Consider the following 25,082-nt stretch of genomic DNA (forward strand, 5'->3'; position numbering starts at 1 on the left):
AGATTATTACAATAAATTTTAATTTCGTTAATTCTTATGATGTACTCAGATTTATTAGTAATTGTCATGGTTACTAGTTAATGCAACGTTTTACTTGTTGCATTTTTTAATTCTTCTAGTCAGTGCTTTAAGAGATAAAACAGACCTAATATTAGTTAAATAGAATTTTAATATTTTAAATAAATTTAAGTAGCTTTCTATTTGGTTGTCGTTATCTATATATAACGAATTATACGCAGATCTATAAAACGCAATACATTATAAAATATTATTAACTATAGATAAAATCTACTTTTGATCTCTAACTTACAAATAGGAATAATTTTAAAATATATTATAGGAGCATATGATAACTGGCCGCAGATGAAAATGAAAATATAGTTTAAATGTTAATACAAATCTGATCGAGACGTTCATTTACTGCTAATAATATAAACACGCATTCTTATTATGTTATTATTATATGATTATTTCTTCTGACAATAATGATAATTTAGAAAACTTAGATACATAATATTTCACATTCCACTCTTTGAATTGTAATATCAGTCTATCCAATATTTATCCATGTGAAGGAGATTCTACTAACTTTGTTGTATTATAATTACAATTATTTCATCTTCATTTAAAATATCAATGTTTATCAAAAATAAACAAAATATGAAGTTTGGCGGAACCTCCTCTTTAAAGTTTTAACATATATTAATAATATCTTATCATATTTTCAAATCATACATCTATATAATTTGTATTATCTATATAATTTGTTATCTATATATATATAATAAATACGATAATAAAAATCGTCGTAAAATAATTACTGTTGTCGATAATGTATTGCTAGAAACAATATAAGTTTTTGAGTACTTTTAACAATAATATTAACGTTTCAACCTTTGCTAGAAAGATAATCCTTTCTATTGGTAACATTTTAATCGGTCCGAGAAACGAATATATATTTTTTTATTAGATTTTTCATCGAATCAAAATGTATTTCGATCGGACCATAAAATATGTTTTTTAATAATGATATCGCGTACTCGGAGGTAGAAGAATCTGTCCTGATTCTACGGAAATCTCAAGTCTCCGGATCTAAGTCTTGATCTCTTGGCTTGCTTTTCTTGTATTTTTTCTTTTTCTTTAGTTTTGGCATGATCTCGCAGCTGCAGCCACTTCGTACTTTGATGTAGTCTAATGTCCACATCGATCCACCCACCGTGTTTCCAGCAAATGTAGGAATCATGCGTTCTCTGTGCCGATGCCTCCCGTGTTCTTCCTTTCCACCCTGATATAATAAAATATTTAAAATATTTAATTAAAAATCTTGATAACGTGTTTTATAATATATCAAAATATAATTTTAATAATATTCCTATATTTTTTATAATATCAAAATCATTTAATAATTGAATATGATAAGGTTATGTTTAATTGTTTAATTTTTAATTAATTATGTTTAATTAAAGTATGAAAGAAATTTTTTCTTTAAAAGATTAATGGATCATCTGAGAAAATAATTAATCGTATGTATATATTTTACAATTTATTTTAAAAAAAGAAAATTTTAAATTATTTTTAATAATTTTATTTATTTATTATATACATATTATCATAATTTCTACGATATAGATTTTAAAATATATACTATGATATAGTTTCTAAAATAAATAAATCAATGGCTAATTTTTTTGCTTTCTATTTAAATTCTTTTATAATTTTTTAATTTATAGTCCTATATATATTGTTGAAATATACAAGTATCATTTACTTCCATTATTTTTTCTGAGAAAACAAAATCGTAAAAATTTAACACAATCTAAAATTTTCTTTATCGTATAACAATTAATAATTAATTAATAACAAATTAATAACTATATCAACAATTATCTAATTTTATCGTAATTTTTGCATAAACATACATTTCGAAACTTTTGATTATGAGCCTATTAAACTTGATATCATTTCTAATTATCACATTTAACAAACACATTACACAATATAGATTAAAGAGACGCGATCGTGAGAGGCGAATGGAAACTAGATATGATTCACATCGGCACTACGTACCGTCGATCCAGAATTTTCAATGATAGCATAAGTGTACGAGAACTTCTGCACACATCTGGACTGGTTGGTGAACTTCCGGTCGATGAACCTGCACGGCTTGTCGAGGACGTCTGGCCTGCAGGAGTACTCGAAGAACCTCTGGGCGTTCTGGCCATCCCGATACAGTTGAACATACATGTTTTCCCGATTTCGACCGCCGACCGGTTCCACCATTTCCTCTACCGTAGGACAGCAATCGACTGGAAGCCCGTCCTCGCCTCCTTCGTGTCGCAGAATCATGTTCATCTCTCGATAAGTCATCCGCTTGGTAGTATCCTCCAAGGTTTGCGTCCTGGAATGTTTAAGAGTGAAATTGAAACAATCATGAAATATATCGTATTGAATATATCGATATATATTCAATGTATCGAAATATATCGCCGAACAATTCATGACGTAGAAAATATAGGTTATCAAAAACAAATTGAAGAATGTTAAAGAAAAGAAAAGAAAAGATAAAATAAAATAAAAGAAATAAAAGAAATTGAGGAAATAAAGAGTAGAAATAATCAGAAAGTTGATTTGAGAGAAAGAATATATTTCAAGGTAAGATCATAACGTAATAGTGCATCTATAGATCAAAAAATATTTATCGTGATTAGTTTGAAAGTTGCTTCTATAGTAATTATGAATAAAAAAAGAACCTTATTGGAGTTTAGTTTGCAAAATACTGATTTGTTCGTTTATAAAAAAAATGCGTGTCTACATTAAACAGAAATGTTCTACAGAAATGTTGTACAGAAGCAGCATCACGTTCATCGAAACTTGTGAACAGCTTGCGGGTAGCTCGTGAGGAATTATAGAGTTGTTCGTTTACCAAAAGAATGTTATGCTACATCCACACTGTTTTTGTTTCATTAACTATAATATGAACTATAATGAATAGCAATAATTATTCTTTCAGAAAATAATAAATTAAAAATTAGTAAGGTTAAAGTGTTTCTAAATACATGTTCTTAAAACATTTCTATATCTGTGAATTGTAACATTTCTAACGAATACTATTTTTGTTCATGAGATGACTAAATAGCTTGTCAATTGTTTGTGAATTATTAATTAATTATTATCAATACGGGCATTCAAAAATATAGCAAAAAAATAAAATTAGTCAATTATATGTGAAAAATGATTTTGTTTCGATGAATTTTACATTTAAATTGCATATTCAATTTAAACATCTTATTTCATTATTAGAACATTATTATTGTTATTATTTCACATTTATTTATATTAAATAAAAAAAAAAGGTGGTTTTCCAAAAAGTCACTAGCTGGAATCATAAACATTATTGTGGATGCAGCATAAGTGGCTCGTGTCTGAATCACATGCGCGATAGAATGCAGTCGTAATGTCGCGAAAAATTGGTTCTCCCGATAATTCGTCCTTAATTCTATATTCACTTAGTAAACCTCATACGAGTGGTCATTAATAATAATTAAGATAGTTCGACAGACAGAATAAATAATGGCGTAACGTCGAGGTGTGCAAAGGAAATATATGATCGCCACGGTTGCTGATTGAAAATTGAAATTCATCCATGTAAAATAATGTCATTGGCATATCGGTATAATTTGCGAGCACTGATATTAAACGATGTCAAGGTATTTGTTGGTCATGAATTTTGATCGTGTTAGAATATATACATGGACAAATAATGTAATAATATTTTAAGTGAATGTAAAAGAAAGGTATTTATTAATTTGTGTATTATTAATTTATAGCAAATGACATTTATTACTTTTTTATAAAATTAATGCAAGTAATAAAACATATTATAAAATTTACCAATAGATATGTAGAAATTGACTGATATGCATCTTTCGATATATTTACCATGAATAGATTAATTTAAGACGAATTTAAAAATTTTTTTTATTCGATTAAAAAGTTTTAAAGATTCATTTAATAAATCATTGAAATTGTTTCAGAAATCATTATCAAAGTATAAAGTAATATAAAGTAAAAAAAAAAATATATAAATAATTTAAAAAAAACTTCCATTTTTTTTTAAATTTGTCATTAAAATATGGAAAAACTGGAAAAGTTAATATGACCATCATATTATAAATTTATAATTAATAAATTCAACAAAATACAATTCCATGAAAAAAAATAAAAAAATTCTTTTCATCATCACATGATAAGTAAATTTTTATATGATTTAACAATATTTTATATTTTATATATGTAATATTTTATATACACAAATTTATACTAATTATAAGAATTTAATCATTGCAGATGTGTTTATACATAATTTCGAAATTAAAAAACATGAAACTGGGGAAAAAAGATTGAAAAAGAAAGTGAAAACAGAAAACTCACCAGCGAGAGATATGTCCCCTGAAAGGATGTTCCCTGGTTTTACGAGAGGAAAAGGATAAAGTCAGGTTGTTGGCGGCAGCAAGCCGCGGGCACAGGACTGCGGTCAGCCAAACCACCTGTAACAGAGAAGAAAAAAACTCGAATTTATTGTCAATTTAATGGAAACGTTTGAATTTTAAACTTATTTACAAAACTTATTTTAATTTCATTGCACTATCAAAAATTTAAAGCGACACGATTGTCTTTCAAATCTATTCTTATAATTCTATCAAACTATTTATTTATGCTATAAATTATCGAGCAACCTATAAATCAAAAAAGAAAGCTAACTAAGCTCTTTCTCTTGTAATACCGATAAAATTGAATTAAACAGTTTAATATGTATAACGAATCAAGTACGGATTCGGCTTCTAATTCCTCGTGATAAGAGATATATATGTATATTCATATATTTCGCAATTAAACCGAAAGTCACGGTGAAAAGAGAAAGAAAGAGAGAAAAGAAGGGCGAGTGGAGCAAAGCTGGAGAATGCCGAGAGGCCTGTTTTGCATAAAAATTATAAGTCGAATTAATATTTTCACCTCCGTGGCTTGTGTGCACCGCATTTCGTGTCCGATGCGTGACTAACACAGTGGTTTATTGCATGTTAATACGAATCCGGTACCACCAGCATTTTTTCACGAGATAATCTTGACTCACCCTTATAAGCAGAATATGTATATTGACAGAGAGGATTCTAGGAAGTTTGATTAAAAATAAGGAAGGATTTTAATAAATAATTTTCAATGATGAATGGATGAAAAATATTGATTTTTGCTATATTTAGAAAAATATTTTTTTAATATTGTTGTTAATTGTATTATATGTACATAATCTATTTACATATATATTATAAGTTGATATCTGAATCGTGATTTTAATTAATTTGAATTAAATTAAATGAAAAAAGAACGGAATTTATAAAGAAAAATGAATAACATGATGAATAAATGAATATAAAAAAATAGTAACTTGTTATCAAAAATTCTGTCCCATATAAAGTTTTATATATTTAATTATTAAAATATAAAATTAAATATTAAAATATTCGCATAATCCAACACTAAGACTAAATTAAACCATTCTAAATGCTTTTTACAATTTCATCTAATATCTATTATTAAAATTTGACCAAATCTATAAATACTCTATTTCCATTTAACTTTCAAATTCGCGCTATATTTCAAATTCCTATTCCCACACGAGTTTCAATTACTGCGCATGTGTCTTCGAGTACCATCCATGCGCGACAATTATTCCTGCTTGTGGTGTAGCCGGCAATTAACGATAAATATCATTAAGACGTCGTCGCCATTGTGTATGATGCGTTTCGTATAAGGAGAATTGATTAAAATCGCGTTGGCAGTGAGAGGAGGCTGGCCGACGATGAGGCAACAAACCGATAAGGATCCAAGAACTCTGTGTGTGGTCTGTGTTCTGTGTGAAGACAGATCTGATCTGAGTGGCTCCATCGGTAATATCAAGATCCTTTATATCATACGAGAGGCGCCAGTTTAAATGTTCAACCCCAATGGCTTAATTAAGTGACACAGTCATTTAACTATTTTATTATTCTATTTCTATAAATTTCTAAAAACTGAGATGTCTTCGCTATTTTAGATATTGTCTGAGTCATATTCTATGAGACAAAGAAGTCAATCTCTGTATATACAATGTTGAAATTCTAATTAATTAAACATTGAGAAAAAGACATGAATGTAAAGTATGTAGATGGGAATTTGATTATGTTTTACTGTTATTATAAATTTTTAGAATGTAAGATTGTTTTTTTCATTGTTTATCGTAAAACTATTATTATTGTTATCAACTGTTATTATTTCTAAATTTATATGTAATATATTATATGCATTATTGAATTGTACGAATTATCTACCTCATGTAAAAGCTAAAACTATCCTTCCATTAAATACTTTAAATATACACATATGTGTTTGTGAAAACTCTATTAGTATTCGACAATAGTGGCAGTCAACATCTCACGTTTAACATTCATTAACATATATATGTATTCTGTTAGAATTATCAATTGTACAGTCATCAGAAAATTTGATGTTGAGTTTGAAACATTAATTATTTTCTATTATTTATTTTATTTTATTTATTATATTTATTTATTTATTTAAATTAAATACAGAAGTATTTTCATTAATATAAAATCTCTTCTCTATAATATTAATTTTAACTTTTTTGTGTCCAATATAATATAATTACAGTTGGAGAAAATTACAATAAAATTGAAGAGAAATGTGCAGTTAATGATCCTTAATGTATAATTATATATGCATGCAATGAATTTAAAATACAAGAGAATTCCACTTTCTCTATACATGTACACATATTAAAACAAATTTATAAAGTAAAACTTTTTCAATATCAATTTGTCAAAGGAAACAAGCGAGTTTTCATTCAATTGATAAAAATTTCATATTCATATAAAAATATTACAACATTTTCTCTTAAATCCATAATAATGTATCAAAGAAACATCTACGAAATTTTTCCCACGTTCTTAATACCAGTATACAATATCATCCACTGTGCCATCATACGATGAACAATTTCGACAAACTCGTTTCAAAATGAAAACCGTTCATTCAGGTCCATAAAACACATTGTACCGTAACATCGTCGCGGTTGTCGTACATATATTCACATTTAAAGATTTCATTGCGATGCACCGGTGCCCAAGTTTTAGCTTGAAACACGCTAATTAGCATCTCGAATTCGTCGCGGAGTTGTCTCTCGCCTTAATAATGTCCAATTAGTCGGATTCGAATCTATTTTCGAAACTCGAAATTAGACGGTGAGATATTTCAACGAGAAATATCGTGTTTTCGTTGCAACGTATATCTTCATCTTTCTCTACCAATAATACCGTTTTGAATCTGGTAAAAATTTTGATCACTTTATCAAATTAACTTCTAATGTATTAACTATAATAACATTTATATGTTACCTTATTTTCTTATGTAAAAGATATTATAATTAAATTATACAATACTTTTTCTCGTGAATTTATACTTAAAATTCAAATTTTTATTAAATTTTGTAAAATCAATAAAAATATTGTCGAGAGTTTTCGATGTTAATATCTCTAAAATTAAATTATTACAATACATTGAAAGTGAAAGAAATATTTCGATATACGAAAATTCGATTAATTAAATGGATTTTGAGAATATTAAATTCAATATTATTATTAGAAAATTATTTATTTCTAACAAAAAATATTTAATTCGTTAAAATACACGAGGCGAAATCTTATTTTTAACAAATTCACCACGACAACACCTTTCAAACACAATAAAGGAATAACGAGAAGAAATCGCGACTTTATGGCGGCACTTTATTCGAGTCTCGATATTTTCCTCTACACCCCGGTATTAAAGGGTTAATTTGAAAGTACGCGTCCAATAAATCTACCCACCGAAAAATCCCACGTGTCACACTGTAAAAACTACCGGTTACATTCATACCTCTCGTATCTTGACTTATGGCGTATCGGCTCGTAATTTTTCTCCTGCAAGAAATCGCATCCCTTAGGCAGGCGAGGATCAGGAAACGAGTTTGCAATCCGAACGCCATACTTCAGCAGCTTTTTTACATATTTTGCACGGATAAATTTAAATCTTTTAATACATTTCCGATAGTTTCTTTTTACTTACTTAGGAATTAGAATATTCGAAATTTGGAAATTTTCAAATATTTTGAAATTGGAAAAGTTTCGAAAAGTTTTTTGATATTTCGAAATTTAGATAATAATAATAATTCGTACAAATTTATTTTTATTTAGTAACAGTAATTCAATCGATTTTATTTCTTTAACAAATACCTATACTTTATCTATTCTTTGAAAAAAGTTTCAATATGACAAATCAAGTTTCGATTCTCGATAAATTAAAATTAATATTACTAGATATAGAATTTATTTTTACGAGTGTTAAACCAATGAATAAATACAATATATGTAATAACAAAATTATTCATCTTCATTCTTTAGAAAATATATTCGTTAAATATAACCAATGTATTCTTCATGAGATAAAAATATTACGATCATAATTCATGATCGATGACGGGCAAAATTTAAAATTCCAGCCATGGTTGAATTGAAATCAGCATCTTGTATACTTATAAACCAGGTTACGAGCTCTGCTTCCGATATACATCTCGATATATGAACCCTGGAGCATGGTAAACCGATAACATTCAAAGAGGCAACAGACGTATCGAAACGACAGAAGTCCTATCGACACGTTTCTTTATGTCTGTTCACGCGTGTGCACCCGCGTAGGATCTGTCTCTTTGTACTTTCGGTCACCAAAATCACGGTATGTGCATGGTATGTGCACGGATTATCTCTTACGGCCACAGTTTATGCGTTTCTGTTTTCCGTTTAAGGCAGTGTTTCCCAACCTATATTTCGAATAATTTAAAGTAAGAATCTAAATAATTGAATATTTTTTTCAATTAAAAATAATTGTAATGAATAAATTCTTAAGGATTTAAAAAAGATTGGAAATACCTGGTTTGAGATGCGAGAAGAAAGAGTGTTTCAACACGATATTTTCACACGAAACTTACATCGGAAGAACTTGATATATAGGCTGCGATGGAATACGACCAAGAGTTATGCCTAATGATCCATTAACTCGAAATACGAGTCCATGATGAGTTAATTTAATCCTTAACGTATACGATATACTTAACATGATTAGATAAGATGATTGAGAATTCAACTTGGTTAATTGATTTTATCCTAAAGTAGCAAGAAATTTACAAAATTGTAACCCAAATATTTGGAAATAATTTGTTTTAATATTTTTAAATGATATCAAGATTTTTATACTAGTAATTAATTGTAAAAAATATTAATTGCAAGAGGAATGCAGAATTTTCACTTGGATATTAATTTTCAAAATTATTTCTATCTATTATTTATATTTACTTCTATATTTATAAATATAGATCCAATAATCTGCCTATAAAAATTTCTATTATAGACATATTAAAGATGTAATACGATTTTCAATAAAATATCAGAGTTGCAAACTTGAAAACAAAAAAATAACTTCAGATAAACTGAAATTAAAACGCAACCATTTTACTTATCGCGTTTCTCGATACAATTCGAAATAAAGCTCGATAACATGCCACTTTGCCTTTAAACACCTTTTATATCTAAAAACACCTTTGTATCTAAAGAAAGCAACAAATCATCTCGCGGGATTAAAGAAAATAAAATCTCACAATCCGTAAACAATAACTTTAAGCGTTTCAACCAATCGAATCGCACCTTTATCAACCATCAAAATGGCCGCCCACAATTTTTGCTCCACGAGCATCCTTGGCACCCTTTCTCAACGCACGACACAGGACAACGAATTTCCAGGTCAGGGAATGGAATCTGGGATGATGGATCGCCTCGATATCCGTACCGTGATTATCATACAATGTGATATGTTCGTTGATCAACGGATAAGTTGACAGTGATATTTCCGATTTTACTGCGCCACGTTTTCCTCGACTGAAGGCGGTAGTTACGACTCGTGGACATTCTCCACGATCATTGGTCGTGATTCTTTTTAACCGGGTAGCTGGTCGAGCCGCGATTGGATAGACTTGCGGTAATAATTTATAGGTTTCCTCTGGTTTACTACCGAGAGCGCTGCTCTCAAAAGTGTGGAAAATAAACGAGTGTTTTATATCTAGAGATCGAATAAAATTGTAAAATTTGTAATTATGTAATGATATATTGGATTGCTAAGTTCTAAGAATTTTTATCTTGTGAAATTTATTAATACAGTACCGTTAAAAACTTTTTTATTTTAATGGAGATAATATGTTAGTCGTAGCTTGAATAACTTAGATAATTTAACTATATTAGGTACAGTTAAGTGTAATTTTATATATTTAATCTAATAGTTTTTATCATATATAGTAGAAATTTTATTTGAAACTTTAAAAAATCTTGAATATCGTGCCCTAAGTACTGTATATCACACCAGATACAGTTATGCTTCGTAGTGCTTACAAAGTAAGGTTATGTTATCCAAAGATCGTGACCCATAAAAAGATAGTGACAAATAAAGTGTCGAACAAATTTACGATGTTTCATGGTCTATTGGCTACGAATCAAGATTGTGAAAAAAAGAAGATCGTATTTCCGGGATTATTAACAAAACAGAAAGATCGAAGTCATATCCGTAATTGAATACACTTGTAACATATATACCGTATGTATACTTGTAATTTATAAATCTCATAAAAAAAAAAAAAAAAAAAGAAAAGTAAACTGCAATAAAATGTAATGTAAGTCATTATAATATTTATGATTTTATTAAAAAACATATACAATTTAACATTTCATTAGATTTATAATCCCACCTGACTATTCCTGGATATCGTAATTTATCGTATTTTATACAAAATCAAATTTTTATGAAGACGTTTATAGACATAAAGCTTATAAAACTTATATATTGATTCGGTTTTTTTAAATATACATTCTATATTTTAAATATTTCGTCAAATCAAATCATTTCTTCAAAATATATGCATATCGTGTAGATTTTTCACAAATGCACATTACATCCAGTAAACGTATTATCCCTATTATCCTGTGGTGAGTGAGGTGGTGATTTGAATACACGTTTATACATTTTAAAATATGCAGAAAAATTTTTACGCAATTCTCGTCGTCCCTGTTTTGCTTTCCCCGATGCATGGAACGTGAGAAAATCATAGGCACGCCTAATTATCGTCGCCATCGAGATAGTGGCGCCAACGATGCATTGTTAAATTAATTTTCCCTCTTTTATCTTTCTTTGCTGCGTGATTTATTGGACGAACGTCTAACTATTTTCTTTGTTTTATACCGGTTATTATCTCATCAACCCTTTTTGTTTTATTATTCTTTTATTTGCGAATATTCAACCATCAAGCATGTAATTTATTGCATGCTTAATAAAATGTTAAAGATGAACGAATAATCAATTTACATAATATGCGGATAATGTGATGCTACTTCGAGTAATCTTTATGTTAATGCTTATGTTAAAATAAGCAATTTCTTTTTTCACTACAGGAAAATATATCAAAATTCATAGACAAGATTTAATAAATATAAAAAGATATTTAATATAGTAACTTCAAATTAGAAAAAAAAGAAATTTTATTTAATAATTATATATCTAATAATATAAATATGTAGCTTATATGTGGCAAAAAATATCAATATCAGTATTTGTAAAGTTGATTTTGATTTAAAGACAAATAATTTCTGACACAAAAGTTATAAATTTTTTTTTCAATACAAAAAGACAGAATTTTTTTATACAGAATATACAATTGTTTGCAAATTCTAAATTTAATTTATTTTTGTAAAAATATGACATTGCCACTTTTTGCACCACACAAATATTATATAATATGACATAAATAAATAATTATATGTATAATTATATTAAAAGAAAAATTCATGTCTTCGTGTATCTTTAATATATCTTTAATAATAAATTACTGAATTAAAATACTGAATCTAATATTACTTCATATTACATAGTACATAATTTATCATTACATCTCTTATCTCTTCCATGATCCATGAGATTAGAATAAATTTTTCAACTCTATAATCCTTTTTAAGGATTATGTCTATCTTGCAACACTGTTGAATCCAGCAAAGTCGAAAATGTCAGTGGCAGAACTTCTTATTAACATTTATCTAAGGATGATCATGCGATGAATCGTTGACAAGGCTTGATGGGCCTGTGGTACCTGTCTCACGTTTCATAAAGTTTCACAAAAGTCGTCAATTATACCCGTAATCCGTTGTGTAGAACTTTCTCCGGCCAAGAATGCATACATTACCGTAAAATTATTATTGGGAAAATAAAAAACGAAGGTGCAAATTAACGGTAGTAAAAGCAGTAAGAATCTAGAGAGGAATTAAGTGTAATAATAAGAACAGTGAAATAAATTCGAATGCAAAATATGAGGAAAATCGTAAAACACGATAAATCTTTCGAGCATTCATATTAATTCATAATTAACTTTAGCTCGAGTTTGCTTTAACTGATCGGATATGAGATAAATAAAACTTTTTTTCTTTGATAAAAAATTTTAAAAACACCTTTATTCGAATAAGATTCGAATAATTTTATCTATTTATGACAAATTTTCAATAAGAAAAAATATTCTTCCTAGAATTTAATAAAAAAAATTCAAAAGATAATAAATCAATATAAAAGTTATATTATATTTACAATGCAATTAAAAAACCAATAAATACCAATGAAACGCAAAAATATTTTGAAAATATTTCTTTTAAAATTTGAAACAAAATTCATCACGTTATCGTATAAAGAAAAAATGACATATAACCAATAAAGAAATTGCACAAACACCTCTTCCAAACCTCCTCAAACAAATCTCCCCCAAATTACTGAAAACGCTTGAAATTACACACCGAATATATATCCCCCCCTCAACTCCAGCTTTTTATCCTTGGAACGTATAGTAGGGATAATAACTCATTGCGTGCACAATCGTTACGTGTAACTATTATAGATAACAAGGAAAATAAAAATAACAGCCCATCCCATAACTCGTTCCTGGCGATCGGTTTCAGTATACCGACCGCTCCTCCGATGCAATTCAGTTTAAACATCGGCCAACACGAAAATTGAAAGGTCTTGCGTATCGGCGGCCTATGATTTTCTCTCCGTGGGTAAGCAAACACGGGTTGGAGCGCATGACAAACGGTAACTATCGAGAGAGGCTTGTTAGAGATAGAGCAACCGGGGAAATTCAGAGATCCTTGGAGAGAACGCTACTGGAAGGCATGCATGGACGCCTGTTCCCCCCGAACAAGCCTGTTTAGACAGCGAGCGTTTCGTCGTCTCTCGCGATTGACGTGTATAAATATTTGCTTAGTCGCCTTAGCGTACGTGAATCCTGCGTGTCCTGAACGCGAGGTAAAAGGTCGTTCACGAATGGAGAAGGATCATTAGGAGGGGGATTTGTAGGAAATTAATTCTTGCTTGTAGATCTTTCCTGTGATTTTTTTTTTTTTTTGGTAAAGTTGATGATGGAAGGATTTAATTTATTATTATATACGTTTTTTAAGTTTCTTAATTCTCTTTTTAATAATAATTATTTCTCTTGATTTAATTTAACTTTGTAGGAAATTAATTCTTGCTTGCAGATCTTTCTTGTAATTTTTTTTTTTTTTGATTTTGATGATGGAAGGATTTAATTTATTATTATATATATACGTTTTTTAGGTTTCTTAATTCTCTTTTTAATAATAATTATTTCTCTTGATTTAATTTAACTTTGTAGGAAATTAATTCTTGCTTGCAGATCTTTCTTGTAATTTTTTTTTTTTGATTTTGATGATGGAAGGATTAAATTTATTATTATATACGTTTTTTAAGTTTCTTAATTCTCTTTTTAATAATAATTATTTCTCTTGATTTAATTTAACTTTGTAGGAAATTAATTCTTGCTTGCAGATCTTTTTTGTAATTTTTTTTTTTTTTGGTAAAGTTGATGATGGAAGGATTTAATTTATTATTATATTTTTTAAGTTTCTTAATTCTCTTTTTAATAATAATTATTTCTCTTGATTTAATTTAACTTTTGGATAGGAAGAAGAGGAAGAATTGGTTCAAGGAAAATTGATGTGAGGATGATCAAGAGGATGATCTATCGTGTAATTAGGAAGTATATAGAGAATATTATTTATGTTTATTGGAAAGGGAACTAACATGAAAAGTGAAAAGAAAAGGAAAAAGAAATTCAGGTTAATTTGCGTTTCAAAATTTCAGAGAAAAATCTGAAATATGTATGTTCGGTACTTGGGGATACTTCGTAACTTGGAACAACCTTGAAACAAATTTGTTTGCTTTCTTTCTAGAAACTAATAGTTACATAAAATAGAATTTTTATTACACATCGTAAAAACAGCCTTTGATTTTATAACTCTTTCATTTAATAGAATTTTTAAGAATGTTCTAAACAAAATTAAAGTTAAAGTTAAAGAATAAATTGACGTTATCGTTGAATCAACTATCCAAAAATTACCATTAAAAATATTTTTTTTAAATCTACTAATAAAAAGGCTATAAAAATAAAAAGATTACCGTTAAATAAGATATTTAATTTTTCAATTGCATTATTAACAATTGTATTTCCAAATTAACGTTTCTCTTAAATTATATTTTACTTTCAAATAAACAGAGAAACAAAAGCCTTTTTTTTTTCTTTTTTTTACCATTCCATTTGCTTGAAATTGATTCGTATCGGAAGAGGGATTCTTGCCAAATGATTTTTAAGAGGATAAACCGGAGGTCGAAATCCACCCACGACATACTAAATCACCGGAAGGCAACAACAAAACATGCACGGAGTCCACAAACTCTCTTTCGTATTTCCAGTTTACGATTCGTAATATATTACTTGAAAATTGTTTTAAATTACAGCCTCGATACGTCCCAAAGATAATAGAATAAGGTAATACTCCGTTATATCTTTGCATTAATTATAAGAATTAAATTAGAAAGAATAAAAAGTAACAAGTTTATGAATATCAAAAAAATTCTCTTCTTTCTTTCAATCAATTTAATTTTACGAGTGACTTTCTTTCTCTATTAAATTAATTTTATGCAATTAGTTGAATTAATCGAATTTAACGAATCATACTTACAGTAGAAAATAATTCTAACTAATCAAATTGAGTATTTGTTCATTCTTTGAAGAATATTGTAACACTTTTTAGAAATTTTCTTTATTTTTTTTTTTTTGCAATATATCAGACATAATTGATGAAACAATCGAACAAATTGAACGATATCGAATGGCGAATGGTGGTGAGGCGTGGGTGGATGATTCAGCTCGAGAAGAGTAGATCGGCCGCTTTGAAATCGATACAAAACGTCTACGCACGATTGCTAACAGGATCGAGTGGTATTTCAATCGTGCACGCTTCGAAACGCTTGAAAGATGATCTCTCGCTCTTTTATTCTGTCGCAGGTGTATACAGATCGATCGCAGATAGAGAGCGTAGAATAGATTCGATCGATTCGAGACAAGATAATCTTTCAATTCAAGAGACTCCTCGACTCGCATTTTAAATAACAACCTATAAATCTATCGTTCTTCTAACTTAATAACGATCGATTAAACGTAAAGATAACCACAAAAGCGATCCAATTACACGCGGTTGCAATTTATTTCCTTCCTTTTCTCTTTTTTCTTCCGCTCCGAATTTTTCCAAGAATATTTAATTCGAAGCTGATAGAATTTTAACGTGTGTACCAGAATAACCAATAAACGGAGTTTAGAAAGTATTATCGGATAATAAAGGATTTAAATCGGCTCGATTATACGCTCTCGAAACCATAACCTCTATTTTCGACGAAGCTGCGCGCGCATCCACCGCAATCAACACGCGCGATATTCAAAGTATTATTATCGAGTGATTAATTAGCCGGTCATTGCAGTGGCAAATTGTAGAAAGAAATCGCATACAGATAAATTTAATTCGCGATTTAATTCTCCTTCATTTTTATTTATGAACTTATTCCAAGTAACTTTGCCTTCCATCTTTCGACGATATATACGCGATACTTTTTGTATCGTTTTTTTTCTCTCTCTAATATTTTCACTTCGATCAATGCAAAAGTTTAGAATGGAAGTTTCAGTAGTAGTGGCGAGTTGTGAAGACGAGCGCGATTTTTTTTTTTTTTTTGTAATGTGATCTCATAATTGATCGGTTTTTCTTAGTCTTTGTTATTCGCCCGTTAGTCATATTAATCCATTGTCCTCTAATATCGAATCACGTTCAAGATACCATTATACACGAGGCGTTATAAAAATGTCGAACACGAGTCGCGTTTATAACACAAGTAAGAGGCGTTGTATTTCGATTATGCGACCGCTTATTTGAACTGGAAGGAAGTTTTGCGGAAAAGTCGTCAATGAGACGAAAATCGTATGGCAAACACGTGTTTTTAAAAAAAAAAAATAAAAAATTATTGAGACAATTATTACGAATATTTTCTATCGTATCTCTTTTAATAAACTCTTCAAATTTCCATTCCCTGAATATAATACTTTAACTTTATACTTCTTCTTTGCAAATTAAACGTGTATACGTTAAGATTAAGGAACATTTAACGCGTGAAAATCTTCTGCATACAATCTTAAACTTCCATTCAAAGCATTCTAATCCCTCCAATAAAGAAAGGAAATCATAAAAATCATTGTTGGTTTTGTTTAATAAGCGTGTTGTTTAACAATTCTTATCGTTGTAACGTGGCTCCAATGTTTATTCATTTCGCTTCAAACATTAGCAGGGAGACCTTTTAACTATGGCGTGCAGAATAATCCTGAATCTCTGCAATGATACACGAGGGACGAGCCGAATGATACGAGTGAAATATAGAGCGCAAAGTCGTGTAATTTATGGCGCAAAGTTAAATCCTGTGTGTTTTTTCCTTCATTGTTGGATCACGATAAACTCAGAAAATTATTCAGAGGGGACAATGATTGATATTGAAAAATTTAGCAACACGAACGTTTAAAAATTATCTAAATATCATCTGTAATTCACATGTAATTTAATTGAATTGACACACTTTAAAATATTGTAACACTTTAAAATATTATTACAGATTGTGGATTTTATAATACATAAATTGTACAATGTAAACTATATATGCTTAAATTTTATCTCTATATTTATATTAGCACATATTTGCATTACAAATGAAATTTTATCCTTTCATGTAAAGAAAAAACGTTAGAAAAAATTGGAAATATTATCGTCAAAATTTATTCGAGGGATGGAGGAAACTACGCTATTGAAGTGTCTTTTTCATTCATCCCGATATCTCAAACGGTTGCCGAGATATAACGAGTCAAAGTTTCATTGACGCGATGCGGAAATTATGAATGGGGGATCCGTGACCTATATTTTTTCCTGGAAACGCGTACTACTGTTCTTCCAAGAATCGTGTATTACGCTTTTTCACCACTTGTCCGAAGTTTGGGACAGGTCAGTGAGGCGAGAGATTCGAGTAAGCGATAAGAACGAGAGATATTAATCGATTAAAAAAAAAATTACCCTTCTCTTTAAACAACGATATCTCGAGAACCGGAAATCGTATCGAGATAAATCAAAAAGGATTTTATAGAGCGAGGTTTTGCGCTTCTAATCATCGTTCATTTGTTCGCCGGAAGTCATTATCCGCGAAGTTATACGTGTTCAAATTTTTCCCAATTTTAATAGGCTAATCGCGTTTAAGTTTAAACGATCGATAAAATTACTTTCTCTTTCCAAAACGATATCTCGAGAACCGGAAGTCGTATCGAGATAAATGAAAAACCATTTTAAACAGCAAAATTTCACGCTTCTTTCGATCGTTCGTTAGTTAACCGGAGATGACAATCTTCGGAGTTATAACGGTTTGAATTTTTCCTAATTTTAATAGAAATTTAATTATCCAGTTGTATACGCGATGAATATATATTTAATTCTCGAATAAAATATCCTACACATTATACTCTACATCCATTTAAAAAAAAGTCCTTTAATTATACCTTTAATTGCATTCTTATTTAATCTTTTAAAACCGAATCGAGTTTAAATAATTACTAGCCTCAATTTGCCTTCACATTTGCACTATCGATTTCGAATTGAGCAATGATAAAACTAAATAATTCAAAACAAATTCGCAACCAAAAAAAAGAAAGAAAAGAAAGAAAAGAAGTTTTCCAGCCTTCGTATATATTGAAAGTCGGCCTAAAAATGTAATTATTTTCTTTTGCTCCATTTGGACCGATGCGATGTCCCGGTTGCAGCCTTACAGGGGATGAACGGTACCGGTGAGCGGGCAGGTTGCCGTCTGACGGCGCGTTAAGAGAATAATTTATCGGCGCGATCGGCGCCCGTGGAACGATTAGCATACTAATACGCCCGGTGTACAATTTTCCTCCTCGTCGTTCCACCACCATCTCCTCCCCGTCGTTCCACCGCTGATCTGCCATTATTAAATTATTGCGCACGGGAGAACTTTGTGGCGCTCAGACGATTATCATTTATCAATATCACGGGGACAGCTATGGCGGCATTAATCGGCCGTGAATATTCGTACGTCGCCACGTAATGCCGGCGCAAGATAAAAACTGGTATGTTATCGGCCCGTTTTAATAAGTACAGCGAATTCTTGGGTGCAGAAACCGTGGCGATGATCGAGGATCAAGCGCTTCCGCTCAGAAATTGATCCGTCCCCCCTCCTCCTCTTCGTGTAGCGGTACAGATTATTTCGAGGTGAGAAACGGGAGGCGTTTTAGAATCAATTAAATGGAAACGGATGTGCGATTATGATAATTGGATCGAAAAAGTTCGACCCAGTTCGATGGTTTTTGGAATTGTGGGAAGGGAAGATGATTCGAAGTTTGGTTTCCTTTATTTTATCTTTTCTTCTTTTTTTAAGATTCTATCAAGTGAAGTGAAGCGAAGCACGGGATTTAGAGTATGTTCTGATCCATTTCTTCCAACGAGTTTGGAAAAATAAGAAATTTTCCTCCAAGTGATGTTCCATTTCCCAAAGAATTGCTGTATAATCTATGTAATTTTCTATGTAAAAAGAGAGAGAGAGAGGGTACAAATAAAAGAGGAATTAAATAAGAAGGTTTAAATCAACCTCCTACGTGTGCAACGTATTTACATACCAACACGAAAACTTAGGCGTTCCTAAACACGGCCAACTTCCGCATAGTTTGCCACAATTATCTCTACGAGTACACGTGGTTAATATTCGCATAAGTGATAAATTAAATTCTTTTTTTTTTTTTTTTCGCGAAATCTTCAATTCGTAGACGAAACGAAATGAAATCGAGATACACGATTTTTCGTAACGAGAAATGGATGATTTACGCTGTAATATATATATCCCATTCGCTGAACGAATGTAATTTATATGTATTCTAGACGAGTTCCTATCTCGAGATTGTAGGGTGAGATAAAAGTTTACTTAAACTTCCTCGAACAATTCCAACTTTTACTTTTCAAAAATTTAACATAACTCAAGCGATTATTCAAACGTTCTATTTTCCATCTTTATTTATTATTTGAAAAGAATATTATCGATCGATCAATTGACGAGTTACAATTACTTAAAAGTTACTGTAATTGTACTCAATTATAATAAATTCTCGACAAATTATCTCTTCAGATAAGTTTTCCTTTTGGAATATTTTTCCAGTCATTTTCCTGTCATTTTTATATAATCAACGACGATTAAATTCTTCTTTTCGGTGGAGAAAGAAGAAGAATGAAACTGTAGTTTCTTAAAGGTCGAAAGGGTTTATTCTTTATTATTAGAAAAGAATATTATCGATCGATCAATCGAACACGCGATGAATTACTTAAAAGTTACTGCAATTGTATTCAATTATAATAAATTCTCGACAAATTATTTCTTCAGATAAGTTTTCCTTTTGGAACATAAACTTTCCAGTCGTTTTTGTATAATCAATGACGATTAAATTCTTTTTTCAGTAGAGAAAGAAAAAGAATGAAACTTTCTTAAGGATCGAAAGGTTTATTCTTTATTTATTGTTAGAAAAGAATATTATCGATCGATCAATTGATGAGTTACAATTACTTAAAAGTTACTGCAATTGTACTCAATTATAATAAATTCTCGACAAATTATCTCTTCAGATAAGTTTTCCTTTTGGAACATAAACTTTCCAGTCATTTTTATATAATCAACGACGATTAAATTCTTCTTTTCGGTGAAGAAAGAAGAAGAATGAAACTTTATTTATTGTTAGAAAAGAATATTATCGATCGATCAATTGATGAGTTACAATTACTTAAAAGTTACTGCAATTGTACTCAATTATAATAAATTCTCAACAAATTATCTCTTCAGATAAGTTTTCCTTTTGGAATATAAACTTTCCAGTCATTTTTATATAATCAACGATGATTAAATTCTTCTTTTCGGTGGAGAAAGAAGAATCGACGACGATTAAATTCTTCTTTTCGATGGAGAAAGAAGAAGAATCGACGACGATTAAATTCTTCTTTTCGGTGGAGAGAAAAGAAGAATGAAACTGCGGTTTGTTTCTCTCTAAGGGTCGATCGATCGAAAGGGTTTTCAGGCGGTCACGATCGCAATCGTGCGCCGGGTAGGCGCCGATTCCTCGCATTGTCGCGTTCTTGCACCTTGTTGTTCGCGACTTGTTCCGATATTATGATATATACACGGAGCAAGGAGAACCTATACCGCGAATCGCCTTGGAAAATCTCGCGGTGAAAGGCAGTATTATTAATTTGCACGGATCGGTAATCGATCTTCGCCGCAAAAATCAATGCGTTCCCGATAATCTCGCAACGCCGCATAACCGAATAACCGTGTCATTAAAACGAGCTTACCGAGCGCAGTCCAACGTGTCTCGATCTCGACAGTCAAAGAGACAGTGTTACGCGTTCTTAATCGCGTTAAAAATCTCGCCACTTGGAACGTGGAAAAGATCGCAAGCCCGATATATCGATATATTTCTTCCCTTTTTTTTTCTTTTTCCTTTCCTCCAATTCTAAATCGGATAATGTCGAACTTGTATATTTACTTGTATTTGTTTTCGCTTTCGTTTGCGTTAATCTCTGATAAACAATGTAACGATATTGTAAGCATAATTCTAATAATAATAGAGAAGAATCGTTTCTTCCTCTTTCATTAAAAAAACAACAAATGATAAATAGAATATATATTATAATAAGAATCCAATATTAAGAAGAAGACCATCATCTTTTCACGTTAATAATTTTAACGTTAAATGAATATTAATTAAGTTAAGTTAAAATTTGTGTAAAATGTATAGAAAAGCTTTGTCGATCGTAATTATAAGAAAAATTTCATTTAACTTGTATATCCATTTTGTTTTCGCTTTCGTTTGCGTTAATTTCTGATAAACGATATTATAAGCATAATCCTAATAATAATAGAGAAGAATCGTTTCTTCCTCCCTCATTAAAAGTTATGTTAAATAATTTTAAATGAAAATGAACAAAGTTAAGTAAAATTTGTGTAAAATGTATAGAAAAGCTTTGTCGATCATGATTATAAGAAAATTTCGATGAATGAAAGATTTCACGAAATATTAAAATATTTTCTCATTCCAGAAATCATCTAGAAATCATTAGCTTGAACGTGAAAAAAAAAAATCGAGAACTTAGGAGGAAAGAAAAAAGAAGAAGAAATAATAAAATAATAATAGACGAATGGAAAAATTTTTAATAAAATTTGTTAAATTATCGGTGATTCGAATGGTGAAATTTCTCTTCTCTGTGGGTTGCACATTCGCGGTTATCACGTGAGAATGGCGCGGTAATTACACCCACAATGCTCGTGATGGCGATGATTTAAATCAGCGGATAGTTATCACGGTCATTGTGTTGGTACACGAGTTACACGACACGTGGAAAGAATTACTTATTGTCACGGTAAGCAGTATTTATGAGAACGTTATTTTAACACCTGCTGGGCGAGCAAACGGTCACATTATCTCGCCGAGGAAATTAGATTTAAATCGAGCAAGAATTTTAAGAAAAGAATTTTTTTCCACAGAGAAATATCAGGCAAATTTCTGATCACTTATCGATCACTTAAGGAAAGATAATACATATATATATCGATTTTTCAAATATGATCAAAGCGAATTGAAAATAAATTCAATAATAGTTTTACAATCCTTTTCACGTATATTATTTATCCTATCCACTAATTCCCTTTTTTGTTTTATCCCCAAACACGAGTGAAATAGAAAAGATTACATCCCATAATGGAATCATACATCAAACGTTCAAGCTCCCTAATAAATCACCATATATATACCTGCACACGCATATTCCCCAACATATTGAAATTCATCGATGAAATATCGTGCTAGTTGCCACCTTCTTTCGCTCAACTTCACCCACGTTCCAACCCAGTGAAATATCACACGTGTCGCGTTATTACTTTGTCACCTTTACTCTACAACCAAGCCACGAACAAATTAATCATACAAAGTTGATCAATATGTATGTATATACGTATTGATTGTCGAACGTCCGTCCAATCAATCGATCAAAGTCGGTTGGAGTCGATGGAGGAAGGGAGATAGATGACGTTTGAAAGGTTTGAGAGAGAAAAAAAGAAGGAGAACTCACCGCGACGAGGGTGCTGAGAGCTTCAATTCGCATAGTAGCTGGCCAGGCCAGCGGGGAGGCCGTAGGTTCCAAGCTGTTGGACCGATTCACGTTCGTCGATCCACGATTATTGCACGGCTATCTTCCGTTTTCACTCGAGCCAGGTATTCGACAGGCGATCCGATTCTCCCGGTTCTACGTCCATTTCTCGCGATCCGTTCCGCAGTTCCGGTGACATGGCTCCTCCGCCGATCTGTTGAAAATATTTTATATTGTATATATATGTGTGTGTGTGTGTATTTTGTGTGAATATATTTTTATCGACAGTTGGAAGCTGTTAACTGTTAACTAGATATTGAGTATCATTAGTATTGATTGACCTATGTTATTTGATAAAAGTTTATAAATAATTCTTGATTTTGTGTGAATATATTTTTATTGATAGTTGGTAGCACTGTTAACTAGATATTGAGTATCATTAGTATTGATTGAGCTATTTTATTTGATAAAAGTTTGTAAATAATCCTTGAAATTATAGTATAATATCTCAGATTTTATGTGAATATATTTTTATTGACAGTTGGAAGCACTGTTAACTAAGGGATAATTGAATATCATTATTGTATTGATTGAGTTATGTTATTTAATAAAAGTTTGTAAATAATCCTTGAAATTATATCTCAGATTTGTGTGAATATATTTTTATTGACAGTTGATAGCACTTAACTAGGAGATAATTGGTAATTGAATGATAATTAGTATTGATTGAGCTATGTTATTTAATAAAAGTTTATAAATAATCCTTGAAATTATAGTATAATATCTCTAGTATAATAGAGAGAATATTTTCTTAATTACTTCTTAATCATTTTTATATAATTAATTAAATTATGATATATTTCAAAAATTGTCTATGTATCTGAGTATTGAATTTAATTTAAATTTGATTTTAATTAAATTTTCCTGTATTATGAATAATTCCATTGCATCTCTCTAATTCACGTTTTCTACTTCTCATCTATTTTTTTATCACTATTAAAATAAAAAAGAAAAAGAGACACACGAATCTGGAAGAAATCCAAGTGTATACGATAATTGAAAAATATATTCAAAATTTCAAATTACAATGCATTTCAATTGTATCTAAATACTTTTTTTCATTTTCATACCTTACGTGTCTAATCTAATCCGACACCGAATCTCGATCTATCATTCAACTTCATCCAATCCAAAGATTACAGATTCATATCAAGTGTAATTTAACGGGGGGGATTAAACTCCTCTCTCGAATCGAATTAAAATTAATTTCCGATATTAATTTTACCTCAACTTTGACTAATGCCAAAGTCTAATTTATAATTGGAATAATTTTTGCACGATGACTCGAAATTACGTGTAACACCTGTAACACGGTGTTAAGTTAAGTGGAAGAGGCGACACGATCGCGACGACACGTTGCGCTAGACTGGATCGATCTTTAAGATTTACCGATAAAAGTAACGAGGGTAGAGTAAGTTAAACGCCGGCGTTTCGTTTAAAAAAAAAAAAGAAAAGAAAAGAAAAGAAAAAAGATGCAACACACGTTTCGTCACACGTTGGACGTGTGTCATCGATAATACCGAATCGATATCTTATCTCAACGCGATCGATTACGTTCTTGTACATGCACTGACCTATCAAAATGATCCTTTCGAACAAAGATTCTTACCATTCTTCGTTTTACACTCGTTATCCACTGTAGGTAATCATGGACAATTTTAAAAAGAAGGATTATTTTTATTTAAAAAGACGATCTTTTTAATTCTCTTTTCAAATATACATCTATAACTTACTATAATTTTAAGTTATTTTTAAATGATAATTATTCGATTATTATTGAATAAACATCATTTATCGGTAATTAAACGTATATAAATAAACGAGATTCGAATATCTTTAATATTATACTGTTAAAATAATTTGTAAAAGATATTAATTCTTAATTTGCCATGTCGCTATTGACATAAGTAGGCTATTTATTTACTTTATTTACATAATGGTTGTATATATTATTGCATTTAACGCGTTAAACTGTTGATATTTAAACAAAAGCGGATTATTCCTAGAATTGGTTTTGAAATAACGAAGGTAGTATGATATGTACGATTTCTCTCTCGATCGCCAGCGTTGATAAGCCTTATGCACCTATAGAATGGCGAGTATTAGATGCTGGTAAACGCTGCCGCTCCCAGTATCATTCGTTATATGAGTTAATGACTCTCGAGAAATCATCGATTGGTCCGTCTTGAAGCCGCGACGCCTCTCATACCCGTGTAAACACGCCTTCTCACGTAATATAATGGACGAGTGTTAAATTTCGATCGTGGCGAATTCTGAATT

The 25,082-nt window shown here is 30.3% G+C and overlaps 1 protein-coding gene across 2 annotated transcripts in view; it reads right to left on the reverse strand.

The window, feature by feature from the left end:
- Window positions 1–856: 856 nt before the first annotated feature.
- LOC100577936 overlaps window positions 857–25,082 on the reverse strand; it is a 117,246-nt gene continuing 93,020 nt past the window's right edge. For both annotated transcript variants that reach the window (XM_006564093.3, XM_026441238.1), the window contains 4 exons: window positions 22,725–22,956; window positions 4,432–4,547; window positions 2,068–2,398; window positions 857–1,285 (listed from right to left, as the gene is read on the reverse strand). In XM_006564093.3, coding sequence (XP_006564156.1) covers window positions 1,079–1,285; window positions 2,068–2,398; window positions 4,432–4,547; window positions 22,725–22,757 — 687 coding nt within the window. In that variant the 5' untranslated portion in view covers window positions 22,758–22,956 and the 3' untranslated portion in view covers window positions 857–1,078. The remainder of the gene's footprint in view (window positions 1,286–2,067; window positions 2,399–4,431; window positions 4,548–22,724; window positions 22,957–25,082) is intronic.

Source organism: Apis mellifera, linkage group LG6, assembly GCF_003254395.2.
Source record: "Apis mellifera strain DH4 linkage group LG6, Amel_HAv3.1, whole genome shotgun sequence".
Taxonomy (NCBI): Eukaryota; Metazoa; Arthropoda; class Insecta; order Hymenoptera; family Apidae; genus Apis; species Apis mellifera.